Raw genomic sequence first — 16364 nt, forward strand, 5'->3', positions numbered from 1 at the left:
TCTGTAGCTCTGCTCCAGCTGGACACTTGTTTGATGTAGCTGCTGCACAGCGGTCGAACAACTGCGTTCGTTGTGCTGTTGAATTGTTGTCAGGTTTAGCTAACTATCTGAGGCTCATGCCAATGCTCAGTTTAATGCAGAGTGTCAGACAACCAGCAGTAGCCACTGAAAGACCTGTAAATAGACACTGTGTCACCAAGCTTCCAGGAACACTGTTTGTGAGAATGAGACATGGCTGAATTTGTGGCCACCCTGAGTCCAGTTCTACTTGAGGTTTCTGCCTCCTAAAGGGAAGTTTTTCCTTGCCCCTGCTGCCAAGTGCTTGCTCATGGTGGGAATTGTTGAGTGTCTGTAATTAATACTACACAGAGTACGGTCTAGACCTGCTCTATTTGAAAAGTGCCTTGAGATAACTTCTGTTGTGATTTGGCCCTACATAGATAAAAATTGACCTGATTTGATTAAAAGAACTGTAAGGGTCGGGTTATGCCTAAAAAAGTCACGGATGTCGCAGATTAAAAGTGTTTACAGCTGTTATGAATAAGAATTCCAAAGCCGTCCATTGTAGAGAGGGTGACATGATATCCTTAAAATATGGGGATATATGGCAGAAGTTCAAACCCTGGTTCCTTTTTCACCTCGTCACATCACGGTGTGAAGTGGGCAGGAATATCTTTAGGACAAGTTGCTGAAATGTTCGGACATGGTCCTTATTCTGACGGGGGATAAGTGTGTGTGTATATGTGTGTGTAGTAAATTCAATAAGAAACTGTCTTCTGTTTCTCCTCTTTCTTGATAGGTAGCCTGTGCCCTTAAGCAAGGGGCTTACACTCCTATCAGCTGTTAGGGTGTTGCGAGAAAACGTGTGTGCTTAGTCAACCTTACCCGAATATATAGAGGTTAAAAAAATATTTACAGAGATGGAGTCAAGATGATAAGGAAGTGAACTACTGTGTGTGTGTGTGTGTGTGTGTGTGTGTGTGAGAGAGAGAGAGAGAGATGGAGAGAGAGAGAGTAATTTCTAAGTCTTTCTAATGTCATCTAGTTTAATGAGATTAACACTCCAACTCAAATCCTGTTAAACACACACACGCACACACACACAGAAAAACACGTGGGATAAAAGAGGAAGTGAGACATCTGCTGAAAAGGAAGTGTACACTTTGGTTTCTTTCTTTCTTTCTTTCTTTCTTTCTTTCTCTCTTTCTTTCTTTCTCACACACAGTCTCTCTCATTCACATTCTCACACACACACACACACACACAAAGGCAGAAATCTGATAGCTGTGTGTAATAAAAGATGGTGCGGGTGATAAAAGAGAGAGGAAGGGAGTGTTTCTCTGTCTTTGCTTAGACAGGGCAGCAGGTAAACGGTGACATCAGTGCAGTGTGTGTGTGTGTGTGTGTGTGTGTGTGTGTGTGTGTTTCTGATAGTGTGCGGTTGTCCATGTAATTTGTGTGCGTTTCAGCAGTGAGTACACTCACACACACTGTACACCTGTCAGCAGTCTTCTTAACCTTTGATCAACCAGCATCTGTTGTTGTTTTTATTGTTTTATTGTTTTAACTTAACTTGTAGTTATACTCCTGCTGAAAACCATGTAAACCACTTTGAAAAGTGCTGTACAGTTATTATTATGTAACAACTGTAACTCAGTTGGTTTTCTCTATGGGTGTAATAAGAGAGCTGGATATGGCACATTGCATGAAGCCAAGACCACACTGCTTACATAAAATGCCACTGTCTCCACATACTGCTGCTAAAATTATTATATTATATGTGAATATGATATCAACAGTCTTCTCTCTCTCTCTATTTCACGTGGGAAAGTAGGCGAGACACAGAATCTGCAGCCTGTTAATACGACACACTTACAGTGTGTTCTTGGCCTTAGCTTTGTTTCCAAGTTGTCCTAGTGGCCAGCGGTGGTACTGTAGGTGTTAAACATGTTTTCCCCATAGCCCACCATTATAAAAAAAAAAAGGTCTAAAGTGTTGGCAGGACACCTCGAATGAAAACCGGGTAGCTGAAAAGATTGCAAAACTTTCCAGAGCCTATACACTCAATTTTCATGTAGATGATATTTTTAAACTAGGTCTAAGAAGATACTAATTAAATATATGTTTCAGCTCAGTGACACAGTGACGGCCTGGTGTTGTGTGTGGCTGAGGGTGGTGACTGTACAGTTGTGTCATAGAAATTACAGAAGTCCTGACGACTCGTTTTAATGCTCAATTTCTGAACAGGCTGTGTGCATTTAACAGCATCACCAACTACTCTGTCACATTCACCCGCTCTCACACACACACACACACACACACACACACACACACAGGTCAGCGGCCCACGTCTGTCCCTGTGCTGGCAGATATACACACAGAGTCGACAGCTGGAGGTTAATGTTAGCTGAGCTGTAGTTTGACCATTTTAGAGAAATTTAAAAATAACAAACGCATCCAATCTAGTGATGATAGAATCAACATGGAATTATCTGCGTGTATGTATGTGTCTTTGTGTGTATGTGTGTGTGTGTGTATATATTTGCTGTATTTCGGGGCAAATGTGTGTGTATGTATGTACATGTGCACTCATACTATATGTTACTGTGTGCGATGATACAGTTTGTGTATATTTGCCCCTATGGGTGGATTGAACTCTTCCTGGCCCGTAGGTCTTAAGATCATGTATTTGAGCTTCGAGTAGTCAAAGCAAATATATACAAATATGGTTGCATTTTAAATGTCTGTAAAAAAAAAAAAAAACTGTCAGTCCTAAAAAGCTCCAAAAAACAAACATCTGCAAATCCAGCAACTTCAGGCTCCTTAGTCTAGAACCCAAAGTAGAGGAACCTGTGTGTGTGTGTGTGTGTGTGTGTGTGTGTGTGTGTGTGTGTGTGTGTGTGTGTGTGTGTGTGTGTGATTATTTTTGTGTTTGTGTGATCACAACTCAATCACATGATGCATCACATTGCCCAGTCTGCCTCCATACCCGCTCTATTTCACTTCCTTTATTCTACATGGTCTCTCTCTCTCTCTCTCTCTCTCTCTCTCTCTCTCTATACCTTCTCTAAAGTTGATGCAGAGGGTTTGGAATTTGTTAGTCTCTCCCTTCCTCTTTACTCCAGAATGTCCTTCTTGTCATATCTGTCTCTTTCCCCTAATCTATTTATTTATTCTTTCTCTCTTGCTGTCTCTCACTTCATAATTTAACCTCTCTCTCGTTTTTTTCTTTTTTCCATCACTGTCTCTCTCATTATTTGTGAAGAAAACTATAATCTGTTCAAGCCTGAATGACTATTTTTGCGTACAGTTCTTTCTTGTTCATGTTAATCTAAATCTAATGTTAGTTAATGTAAACAGTTTTATGTTCCATCTCCTTTGGAAACCTCAAAGCAGGTTACACTGCAGAGTAACTGTGTCTTCAAGTCACTGAAATCTGCTGCTTCATCTCACTGACCTGATTTTTTTTTTTCTCTTCTCCACTTTTCCTCTCCCTCCCACCTCAATACACAATTAAACGATTATTAGCATGTCCGATACAACAGAGACACACGGAGTGTAAGGACTGAAGCTAATGCTGCTAAAGCAGTTCACATAATGTTCATGTTGTAATCCAGTGAGGCAGATCTTGCTGAGGATATTTATATTTTGACTGTAAATTTGTCTTAAACTGTGACCTTATAATCATCCACCCTGTATAAGGACTGACACACACAGGACTGCCATATTAACTGTGCTGTCTCAGTGTGATTACTATAAACAAACATGGTCACGTGAAGCCAATTTCTATCCTCAGTCTAACATCAGTGGTGTTGTTACAGCTCAGGTTTCTCCAGATTCAGACACATTTACTGTATGTTGGGGCATTTGCTTTCAGGAACATTTAAAAAGCTCTTTGTTATCTTTTTTTTTTTTTTTTTTATGCTGTTAAGTAAAAATTCAAAAAAAGTTTAGCCCCTCGGGTTCACTGCTTGCGTCTGTGTCTCATCCCGACTGACTGAACTTTCCCAGACCTCAGCTCTACAAAAGAAAAAATGCAACTTGAAACTTTTGTCCTAATATCTCAAAAAGGCTGGTCAGTCATTTTGAAGTTTCTGTGGTATCTGTACTCAAGTACAGTCCTTGAGAGATTGTTGTATTTTACTGTAATTGTATTTATATTTTATGTTACTTTATATTTAGAGATGGTTTTTGTGTGTTTTTACTACATTATTGTTTTACAGCTTCAATTCTGATTACTTTTCCCTACATAAAAATGTACATGATGAATTTTTACAAAATACATAATTCCAGATTAAACCAAACAGCATGTAGGCGGGGCCCTGGGTCACAGACGTCTTTGAGTTGTTCACATTTTCACCAAAGAGATATTTCCACTCTAATCTTCTCAGGTGGTTTCATTTAAAAACGTGTTCATGACCTAAAGAGGTGAAATTCTGCATCACTTCAAAAAAAAGATAAGAGGAAAGTGCAAAAAGTGAATCTAAATGAGTTTTTTCATCTTTCCCACGACATTAATCACGTCACGACACCCCAGGTTTATCTTGTGACCTCTTGGAAGGGGCTTGACCCACACTGTGGGAACTATATAAAGTAGTTAAAACTACAGTAGCTCCACCTCAATCAGCCATAACACTATAACTCAGTGTTTGAATAAAGGACTTTAACTTGTAATACAGTATTTCTACATTGCCGTATTGATACTTTCACTTAATTAAAAGATCTGACAACTTCTTCCTCCACTGTAAATGACTCGTTACAGTTCAATTACAGTCCCTCTCTCTCTCTCTGTACAGTACACAGGTCCGATCCCGGCCGAGCGAGGGGGCGAGCTGGCCATGGGGGGAGGTCGCAGCGAGACCTCGGCACTGAGCGGGACGGGAGGGGGGCGAGGCATGACCACCACCCAGAATTCCCAACGGCCCAACGCCTGCTGCTTCTGCTGGTGCTGCTGTTGCAGCTGCTCATGGTAGGAGAAAAAAACACACACACACACACACACACACACACACACACACACACACACTGCATTTACACAGACATCTACACATAAAAGCCTAGGATTCCTGTTAACGCAGCTGTAAAAGACTTGAAATAAAGATACATTATCATTGTAATATAAATTAAATTTATCAAGGAACAACAAATGTAAAAAGGACCCAATAAAGTTGTTTTAGTTTCTGTTAAAGGCAAACTTATGGTTCTGAGTGAGATGTTACAGTTGTCCTGCTGTTGAAGCCTCTATTGAAAGAATAAATATTTTGTTGTGTAACATTTCACTCGTTGATTATCACCTGTACTAGATGTTTGTTTGAGCTTGAGCACAAGAGTGTTGCTGTGATGTCACTACTAACAGCAGCCACCATGTTTATGTGCTTTAATTCACTCGTATATATTCCCTCCTCATTCATCAGAGGGAGCAGAAAGTTTAGCATTAGCTTCGGCTACATTTTCTGTTTGACAGAATTTTCAATGTTAATCAGAGGGAGCAGGCTGCCGAGGCTTTCTAACAGTGGCTTCATCTTGTCTTCCTTTGCAACAATCTCCACCAGCTTCAGAAATGTGTAGGAGGAAACACAAGTGCTGACCCGTCATGCTTCTTGCAGTTTTTCACTCTGTGTACTTACAGCCTCTGCAGCCCTGACACATATATATTTTTTAGGAAGTACACATCAGCTGTTTTTTTGTTTTTTTGTATTGTTTCGAGGTTTTGTTTGAGAGCTGCACAGGTTTTACATTTACTTATACTTTTTTTTTTTGCTCATTCACTCTTGCTACATCACACACACTGAGCGTTAGTCAGCCAGTAGCTGCACAGTGATTAGGTCTCTTTAGTTCCCACAGGGGAACTAATTATTTATAGCGCTCTCTCTCTCATTTTCTGCCACACACACACACACACACACACACACACACACACACACACACACACACACACACACACACACAAAAGGTGTAGACACCTGTAACTCCTGCTTAACTTGGCTGTTAACATAACTGTGGTTAGTGTCATTAAATGGGGTAGTGACATCGTTGTGTGTGATTGTGCATGTGTTTATGGGCTCTGAGAGCAATTACTCTCCTGTCAGCTGTGGTGTGTGTGTGTGTGTGTGTGTGTGTGTGTGTGTGTGTGTGTGTGTGTGTGTGTGTGTGTGTGTGTGTGTGTGTGTGTGTGTGCGCGTGCGCGTGTTTCCTGTCTGAAAGCTGTTTTATCATGTCAGTCTCACCATCAGGAATGAAGAGGAGCGACGGAGGCGGAGGAGGAGGAAGAGAATATCACAGGACACCAAGATGGAAACCATACCAAACTGTGAAGCTTGGTGAGTCTGCAGAGCCAACACATCTGGCCCATACTTGGGCCACATGCTAGTTTTCTTATGGCCCAGTAAATGCCCGGTTCCACAGCCCAAAACTGGCCCACATAAAGCATGAAAGTCATTCAGCACATAAACACAAAACAGCGGATGAATTTGTAAACAAATCCAAAACCATCTCTCCGCTCTTCCCTCCTCAGCACCAAACCCTCAATGGAAGAGATTCGGCTCTGGTCTCAGTCCTTTGACAAGCTGATGAGGAACCCGGCGGGCCGGAACGTTTTCCGGGAGTTCCTGCGGACGGAGTACAGCGAGGAGAACATGCTGTTCTGGCTGGCCTGTGAAGACCTCAAACAGGAAATAAACAAGAGCACTGTCGAGGAGAAAGCACGCTCCATATATGAGGACTATATTTCCATATTGTCGCCAAAAGAGGTAGGTTACAATGGCTTACAGAAAGTCGGACGGTTGAAACACAATCTATTTTGTGATCTATTGCTCTCCATGTTTAGATTTTTTTGTCTTTTAGATTTGATTTGAAGGGATGTGTGCGAAATCACTCACTACTTCCTATATAGTCCACTATATAGGGAGTTCCCCATTTTGTAGTGCTGTCCGAATGTATAGTGAGAGTAAGGGGTGGGTGATCTGGCCAAGAGATCATATGACAATCTTTTTAGTTAGAATTTGTATCTTTGCGCTGCTTTGACACTTCTTTGGGTTGTTTGTCTGCTTGCCACTATTCCTCTCCAACAATGTGCTGTGTGTTTACAAATTGTGTCATAACCAATCTCACATTTTGCTCAGTTCATGCGGAGTATTAGTTCAGACAGTGCTGTTATTTATTTATGAGGTGCTCTATATAAGTACTTTAATTTGAAAGTGAAGTCGCTGCCCTGGCTCGTCCCGCTTCATGTTTCCCTGCCTGCAGACATGTCTCTAGTCCCGCAGACGGACTGTAACGCCACCGTCTTGGACTGCAGCTAGTGACAATGGTTCTTGTTCTACTACACTTGTTCTGCTACATGTGCTGCTACGCCAAGCTCGCCGAGGCTGCAGAGCAGATCAAGGACTGCCGTCACCAGCTGCAGTTGGCGGGCAAGCTGTTTACCAGTAGACAATGGGCTGACGACTGAATTTTTTTAATTAAATATCTAAATATAGAAACTTTTAATGATAATGATGAAGAAAAACGGCACAGAGAAAATGACCCGAGTGTTGTCTGAAAGTGTTTTTTCATTTTGCCAATGAACTCACTAGATAGTCCTCTACATAGGACTCCCTGTTGGGAGAAGTGAATGAGTGAGTGATTTCAAACACAATCTAGGTCATGCTTTCTGGCAGCTGACTCAAAGATGAACTTGATTAGATTCTGGTGATCAAAGGTCAAAGGTCAAGGTCACTGTTACCTTACAAAACATAAGTTTGGCCTTGAGAACACAAGATCTCCGGAATGTCTTAAGGGAATCCCTACAGATTTGGCACAAACGCTCACTTGGACTCAAAGATGAGCTTATTAGATTTTGGTTCTCAAAGGTCAAAGGTCACTATGACCACACAAAACACTGTTGTGTAACTGTAACTAGAGTGGTTGGCGGAAGCGTACAACTGTGAGGTGGTAATTCTAGTTTCTGCTGAGAAATGGGGGAAGCATTGTCTGCTTAACTGCTATTTTTAACTCCGTATGTGTGTGTATGTATGTGTGTTTAACAGTGGTTGCTTTATTTAGCATTAGTGCTGGAGGGTTGTCAGGCTCCATCATTGGAGAGAGAGTGTGTGTGTTAGTGTGTGTGTGTGTTGGCATGTTTAGACACTGGTGTGTTTATAGTTGTCTGCAGGTGTGTTCGTGTGTGTGCGTATAATGTGTTTACAAGAAGCTATAAATTGCTGCTCTCATCACCTTCTAGCAGTGAAGGCTTTTTATAGACATATACATACACACACACACACACACACACACACACACACACACACACACACACACACACACACACACACACACACACACACACATACACACACACACTAAAATACAGATATCCAGACATGTGAGTTTGGCAGAGAAGATGCATGCCTGACTGTCTGGATGCATGTCTGACCTTGGTACGATGCCTATTTCTCTTTCCCTGTGTATGTGTATGTGTATGTGTGTGTGTGTGTGTGTGTGTGTGTGTGTGTGTGTGTGTGTGTGTGTCTTTCCTAAATAAGAGCAGAGGGAAAACATAAAAGAAAACCTCTCATACTATAAATATCTGCCGGTGCTGTGGTTGCGGAGCCACTCTGTATGTGTGTGTTATGTTGTTTTTGAGTTCCAAGTGAAAGTAGGTGACATGTGAAGGCAAAGCAACTAACGATTACTTTCATTATCGAATAATGTGTTAATTTTTTTAATTAATCATTTAGTTTATAAAATGTCAGAAAAATATAATTGTGAAAAATGCAGTTTCCCAAATATTTAACTTTGTCTGAACGTCCAACACCCAAAAATATTGATTTTACAATCATGAAAGACGAGGAAAGCCAGTAAATACTGATTCAGTACTTACTGAAAAAGCTTCACAATTGCCCCAGATCTCACCACTCTCTGCGCAGCACCCTCACAAAGTGTCCAGTCACACCCAATGGTCAACTGTAATAGTTTGGTGTGATAGGTTTCTTTACCAAAAACCTCGCAATCTCATATTCTCAGAAGCTCGATAACAGAACTAGAAAAAATAAATAAATAAATAAAATTCTGTTGTTACACAAAAGTAAAATTTCGTATGAAACTAGCCTCCCATCTGACACAATTCTCTGTCAGCAAGTCTCTGCTGAATACGGAAGGGTTTGTTTTTGGAAAATGGTTGAGTGTCATCTACAGTTTATAGTTGTGCTAGAACATGAAAACCCTGCACTTTGTCCTTCAATGCTTCGTCTTCTTGCTTCACTGAACTGAACTAAATTTCCTCCCCCAGGTGAGTCTGGATGCCCGGGTTCGAGAGGTGATCAACAGGAAGATGCAGGACCCGACGCCTCAAACGTTCGAAGACGCCCAGCTGCAGATCTACACGCTGATGCACAGGGACTCCTACCCACGATTCCTCTCCTCCAACATCTACAAGTCGCTCGTTCACGGCGGCTCGCGTACCTCCTCTGAATCCTAGTCCCACACCGCCTCCCCCTCATCCTCCTCTTCTCTTGATCCTACACTTATAGGATCGACGCCAGACCATTTCATCGCTTCTCTCGCACACTCCTCCGGGTCCAGAACTTTGCAAAAATGATCAGACTCCTCCTCAGTTCACTTCTCCTTTTCTCAGAATCCCAAATCTCTCCAATTACTGCCAAGACTTTCTTCTCTTTTTCGTTTCTCTCCCTCCTCTTTTAGTACTGTTGCCAAGACCTCCTCTCTTCTCGTCCCTTCTCTCCAGTTGACTCCTCTCTTCTGTAGTCCATCTATTCTCTCTTTCTTGACATTTAATCTTCCTTTTAACTTTTGTTCCTTTCTCTTCCACCTTGATCCATTCTCCTCTCCAGTCTAGTGTGAAGGCCTTCAAAAGCAGGAAAATGAAAAAAGCATTATATTAAAATAAATGGTCAACATAAAAAACATGGACACATTAAATATAAAATATCTGTCTTGCACTTATTGTGAAAAGAGGAAGAAAAGGCAGTTGAATTAAATTAAAAATATAATGTTGGGACAAGGGTTCAAGTTTTTGTAATATGGACAATATATCAAAATGTAACAATTTTTTATGTTAATACCCACAAATACTTCACATGTCCACAATTAGATTTTGTTAAGATGAAAAAAAAAATTAACAGCAGTGAAACCAGAAAGAATCATAAAGACACACACAATTTATATTCATGAAATTCTAATCAACATTTTCTCAAGTCTGAAAATAGAGCCGAGCAATGCTGTATTTTTAAAAGGCAGATATTATCGAATTAAGTCAGTGATGATGTATGGACAGATTAGATATTAACATAAACAGCATTTTGGATCAGTTTGACAAAAAATAAATCTTAACTGAACGTCCAGTTACTTTTTTTTGTAGCTTTTTCTGGAGCTTTTAACCGCATCTCCTGGTCTTCCTCAGCAGATGGTCTTTGCACAGTTTAAAAGGTCAGAGCCAACTCCATCTGACAGGTGGAGACATGTTAACAATATATCAAGCTCCACTTACTGACTTATCCAAAGCTTTCAACCACATCACCCTGTCTTCCTCAGCAGCTGGTGGTTGCACAGTTTGACAGTTCAGAGCAAATTGAAAACTTTGGAATAAACCATTTAATTGACCAGTTAAAAAAAAAAAAACAATAGATCCATTTTTTTTTCTCTAGATATTAAGATATTTACTGAGTTGAGAATAAACCTGTCATTTCTTTCCTGGCCATGCAGACGTATCAGTCAGACTCAGTTCATAAATGTCCTGGTTTCACCTGTCCTTAAGATTCCTTAAGTTACTATCCTTATTTCTGTCATCTTCTTTTCTTCCACATCACTCCTTCTATTCATCCTTTCCTCCAGTGTTCTGTCGTAGAGCCTCTTCTCCTCTCTCACCTTCCTTGTGTTTCCTAACTTTTTCCCTCTTTTTCACCTCGACTCCTGAATGGAGCAGGAAGTGATCTGGGGTGTGAAAGTATGTCTTTGGGATATCATCTACTGTTACGTGGAGATGTATGTATTACTTTGGGAGATTTTCATGCATTTCAAAGGGGAGAAATATTCTTCTGTGCCATGGATTCTTTGTGGATTTTTACCCCCCCACCCCCATGACTGTCCAGTCAACTTTAAGAGCCAATTAAAGGTGGATGTTCCTGACCTCCGCCCACCTCATCGCCTTGTTTTTCATGCTTCGGTTGCCTCTACTTCAGGACTGACGGAAGGCAAAACAACGAGATTGATGCTGGCTCATTCCCCTTCTTTCTCTCTTTTCTTTTTCTCTCTTTCAACTGGAAAACACAGGGTGCTTGTGCTACAAAGGACAAAAAAGTTCAGTTTCTTCTTCCTGTTTTTATTTCTCCCTCACCACTCGTTTGCTGGATTAATCATTTCACTCCTGTGATAAACAAACGGACGAACGGATGGATGTCAATTCCTTCCAACTACTGATTTACAAACAGACAAGACGTCTATTTTTTAAGAGAAAACTATATGGAACATTTTAATTATGCTGATTTTTTTTTTTTTTTTTTTCTCCCATTCTCTCCCATTCCTGGATGTTTTGCAAGAAGAGGAGGATTCCTCTGAGGCTGTACTGATCCCCACCCAAAGCAACACCACAGACACTGCAATAAAACACTGGAGTTCAGAAAAACAACACACATACATGTGTACACCTGCACACATTTAAAAAATTTGTGTTACTATACATCCGGACGACTTTCAGTTTCAGCCTATTAGTACAATTCCTCCCCATTCAAGCCATTAATGTTTAGCAAAATTTGACGACCAAATTAGGAGAAAAAATGAATCCATAGTAGAGCTGAATCAGTTAGTGGATTAATTGATCGGTCGGTCAGCTTCTCAAATGTGACAATTTGCTGCTTTTTTTGGTGTTTTATATTATTCTAAATTGAATGTTGAATGTTTTTGGGATTTGGACTGAGACAAAACAAAATGTGAAGCACTTTGGGTTATCTGAACTTGTAATTTGCATTTTTTTTTAGACTAAAACAATCAAAAAATAACTCAAAGATTAATCAGAAATAAAAATATATTTTAGTTGCAGCCATAGATCCCAGTCAAACTGTATCATCTATCAACTTAAAGCTGCACCAGGAAAAAGAGCCCATGTAAAATTGACACTATATCAACTTAATAAACAACGAACAGACAACAAGGATCCACAAACAATTAATATTTTTTTCTGTACGACATGGAGGAAAACGTCTATATGTGGAGGAAGAAGTGAATCAAACTGTGATATATTCTCTATATGATATAAAATTTAAAACAATTCCTTCCCTATTCACCTCCGGTTACAAATACAGTGAAATTTATGCTGTGTTTTGTCCTATGGAAATCATTTTCAATTTGAAAACACTGTTCAGACCATTTTGTAGTTGGTATTGAAAAAATAAATTTCATAAATATGAAAAAAGAATTTATGAAATTTCCAATATTTGTTTAAGTGTTTTCAACTTAAAAGTATAAGTTGTCCTAATGAGTATAGTAATACAAAAACAAACACAAACACACAAACACACACACACACACACACACACACACACACACACACACCAGGGTGGCCTACCTGGGCACTGCTGCTGCTGACCTCTGCCTTTGTGACCTCTCACCTTTGACCTCACCACTGTCCGTCACCCTCTCGGGACACCTGCTCCTGATTGGCAGCAGGAGGCCGCAGGGCTGATCTGTGGTTGGTCGATTCAGGAAGGGGAGTGGAAGGAAATCCCAGGTGCAAAAAAATATATAGATATATTAATGACAAACAACTATTAAAAAATATATAGAGAAAAAAGAAGATACCTATTATGTGAGATGGGATGCTTACACCCAGTGCTTCATGGGAAATGTAGGTTGAGGAAAACAAATGTTAGTAGTTGTCTGCGGAGGCAGAGACAACAGATTTGAAAAAAATAGAAAAAAAAAAAAGAAGAGATGCCTAGGTCTTAACCAGACTGGTCACTCAGAATGCATTTATCTTAGTATTGTTAATGTTATTTATTTTATATTTTGTTAAAACTGTGATTTTAATTGTACATATATAAACGGAAACCCTTGAACATCCAGTGAGAAGCAGCTTCGTTTGTTTGATGTTTGTGTCTAAGTGATTTTTCTTTCATCAGAAGTTCCATTCCAGCAGCTCAAGTCCATTTCTTAGTTTTAAGAGAAGCTCGACTGGGAATCAAACCCTCAACCTTGCCACTGTCTGCCTTTCTCCACCCTGCCTTTGATATTATAATGGCTATAGAAATTTAGAAAAATAATAATTGTTGTTGTTTTACAGTTTGAGTCTTATTTTTATTAGCTGACAGGTACCAAATTTTTGAGGCTTATATCATGTTTTGTGACTTAAAAATATCTGATAATGATATAGTGTAAAATATTATATAAACATTTTTTTACATTTTAACATAGATATAACACAATATATATTGTACAGCATAACACAATATAAACAATATTGATTTTATTTAATGAAAATAAACTTGCAGGGGCTTTTTGGCAGAAAAACAAACCTACTGTAGTTACTACATTTTCTCTACTTATTTTCTATAATAAGAATAAAATACCAAATGGTTGCTGAGATCTGGAAACATGGGAAGACATCCAACATGAGCATTCAGATAATAAAACGGACAAACTAATTTTGGAGATAAAGCAAACATGAATAGGAAAATTATTACTCAACTCACTCCGTCGTAAACATCAATCACATTTTACAGAACCACTTCCTAGTTTGACTTTGACCTACCATCCTCAGTGTGTACACACAGTCTTCTTCTTGTGCAGTGATGAATTATTAGCAACATTTCAGGTGCACTCGCATTTAGTTTATGCTCCAAATAAATTGGTTTGGATAATCTGAATAAAACGTTTGGCTTCTTTCAGTTTCTCTTACCTTGATTGTTTGTGCTGGAGGTTTGAGGTTAACCCCAACTGCAATAAGCCCTGCAGCTCCTCGCTCAGTGTAGCCACTCTGTAAATATGAGAACGTAAACAGTGGTGAGGGAACTCTTAACAAGCATAAGTCAGACAAAGATCACACATTCAAAATCTACACACAGGAAACAGAAATATCAGATTAACAAACCAGAAAATTACTTAAGAAATCACAAGTGACTCACCGCTGCCTTGATGTAAGAACACGATATCAAAAAGAAAGCAGACAAATGTTCTCCCACTGGCCAAATCCTTATGGAACATAACATGGACTGATCAGCGTACATGGCATCGGCATTGCTATCGCAGTGGTAACAGTGTGATCCCTCACTGGCTTCCCATCCATTCTCTCCAAGTACTTTTTCTCTTGCATCTCATCACCACTGTGTTCCAGGTTCAATTTTCAAATTTTATTTTTTTCATTTTCAACAATCTCCGTCTACATTAGGTCTCAACTTGTGGTGCGTGGACCCTTAGTGGACCGTGAACACAAAGGGGTCAGTACTCAAAGGAAGGTTGAGAAGCCGTGACCTTAACAACCACCTCTCAATCGTGGACCTGCTGTTTGAGTTGATGTTTGAACTGAAAGTGAACATGAACTGAGCAGAGACAGACGGAGGCTTTGCAGTTGACTCTCAGTGTTGATACTCTCAACAGTCAGTTCCTCAAGGAAACCCACACACACACACACACACACACACACACACACACACACACACACACACACACACACACACACACACACACACACACACACACACACACACACACACACAGTTGACTGTAACATGATCTGTTTGTGTTTGGGATTAATTCTGTAAGTGACACAGACTCACACATACCTACAGACATACAGTATATACACACACACACGGTTTCCTACTTAGTCATACCTCCACATTCACACTCACTCCCACACACACTGACAACGCTCAAGTTTTTTATCCCAGCATTTTCCAAGTTTTCGGTTGATCTGCTTTGATAATTATCACGTTCAGAAGTTTCCCCTGAGCTGTGTCAGTGAGCCCCTAGCTTTTTGTTTTCTTCTTTTCTACTTCAAAAGTTTCCTTAACTCTTATTATTTTAATATATATCACTCTACAGCTTTTAAACCATGAACAGTCAAGTCAACTAGTCCAGGTTCAAAAAGACTGATCTGCTGCGAGACTTGACACACAACATTACAGTAGATTATACACACTTACTGTAAACTCTCTACACGAGTGCTAAACAGTTTGGTAATGCTTAATTTCAGGAGTCCATCATTTCCCAATAATTAACCAATATTTTCTTATTTATGGAGAAAACAGAAGCAATGTTCTGAGCTTGTAATTTTGGCAGAGTTTATAGTCACTTTTGTTGCATGTTATAAGCAGATGTTTATTCCAAATAATTGCTATAGCTTAAACTAATGAGTCCTTTAGTCAATGCACAGAGGTCAATCACCTTGAAAGGAAGTGGAAAATAATGTCCACGTAAAAGGGATATCAAATTGTTTTGCACTATTGTTTGCTAATCAGCTAATGCAAAAATTCCCCTATTGTTACATTTTTTGAGTTTAGCTAGCCAGTGACTAGCTAGCCACTTGATTTTGTTTTTATCAGTTATGCTAACAGTATCCACCAAATTATTTGCCAAGATCACCGACATAGTGATATTGCTACTACAGTACATGAGGTAATATATGACTGATCGGAAAAACACACTGGTAGTTTAATTTGCCAAAACTTCCATCAGTTCTGATGAAACATGTTGTAGCCAAATTTGGTTAAAATCAAGAGCGACTCTGTCAGTGTGCAGCCTGTCAGTTCACTAAGTGAGCCATATTTCTCTCCAGGCATCCTTTCTTCTCCACTGGATCAAGCCACCCTGCGTTCTGTCTAAACCACATGACCTCAGTCTGTTTTCCATCCAGGAAGAAGAGACCTAACAGAACCTGGTTCTACACGGACTCGAGAGTCTCTCCAACTTCCTCCTCTGTCTCTCTCCCATGCTCATGTATGGAAAGAGCTCAGCAGTGTTTCCACAACAAACACAACAGGAGCTTTCTCTGCTCTGCTTTCTCACCACTTTTCATCACCTCTGTCAACACGCTTGCACCACCAGCATCATTTGGAAAACTGAGTTAGCCACTCTTGTGTTTTTTTTTTCCTTAGGTCATTTGTGATTTATTTTATTTATTCTTTCAGTTGTAAATCTGGTTCAGGTGACACAGGCATTTCTGGTGTCATCCCAATGATGAATGTCATCAACAGTGATTGTGTTTACATGTTCTGTGTATTTAACCTCAAACTTAAACACACATGGATGTATCACATCAACAAAAATACATCACATGAGCCAACATCCACCATCCAGTGTAATTAAACCCAAGTTTAACATATACAGTGTTATACTGTCACACGACCAACTCTGTGATCATACAAGCATCTTTA

General features: G+C 39.8%; 1 protein-coding gene across 5 annotated transcripts in view; it reads left to right on the forward strand.

Moving 5' to 3' along the window:
- Positions 1 to 13055, forward strand: part of rgs19 (regulator of G protein signaling 19) — a 32952-nt gene extending 19897 nt beyond the window's left edge. For 4 of the 5 annotated variants that reach the window (XM_056385053.1, XM_056385050.1, XM_056385052.1 and 1 more), the window contains 4 exons: positions 4797 to 4969; positions 6222 to 6320; positions 6515 to 6749; positions 9269 to 13055. In XM_056385053.1, coding sequence (XP_056241028.1) covers positions 4797 to 4969; positions 6222 to 6320; positions 6515 to 6749; positions 9269 to 9457 — 696 coding nt within the window. In that variant the 3' untranslated portion in view covers positions 9458 to 13055. The remainder of the gene's footprint in view (positions 1 to 4796; positions 4970 to 6221; positions 6321 to 6514; positions 6750 to 9268) is intronic. The other variant, XM_056385051.1, reaches the window with a different exon arrangement.
- The last annotated feature ends 3309 nt before the right edge of the window (positions 13056 to 16364 follow it).

The sequence above is a fragment of the Seriola aureovittata genome, chromosome 9, assembly GCF_021018895.1.
Source record: "Seriola aureovittata isolate HTS-2021-v1 ecotype China chromosome 9, ASM2101889v1, whole genome shotgun sequence".
Lineage (NCBI taxonomy): Eukaryota > Metazoa > Chordata > Actinopteri > Carangiformes > Carangidae > Seriola > Seriola aureovittata.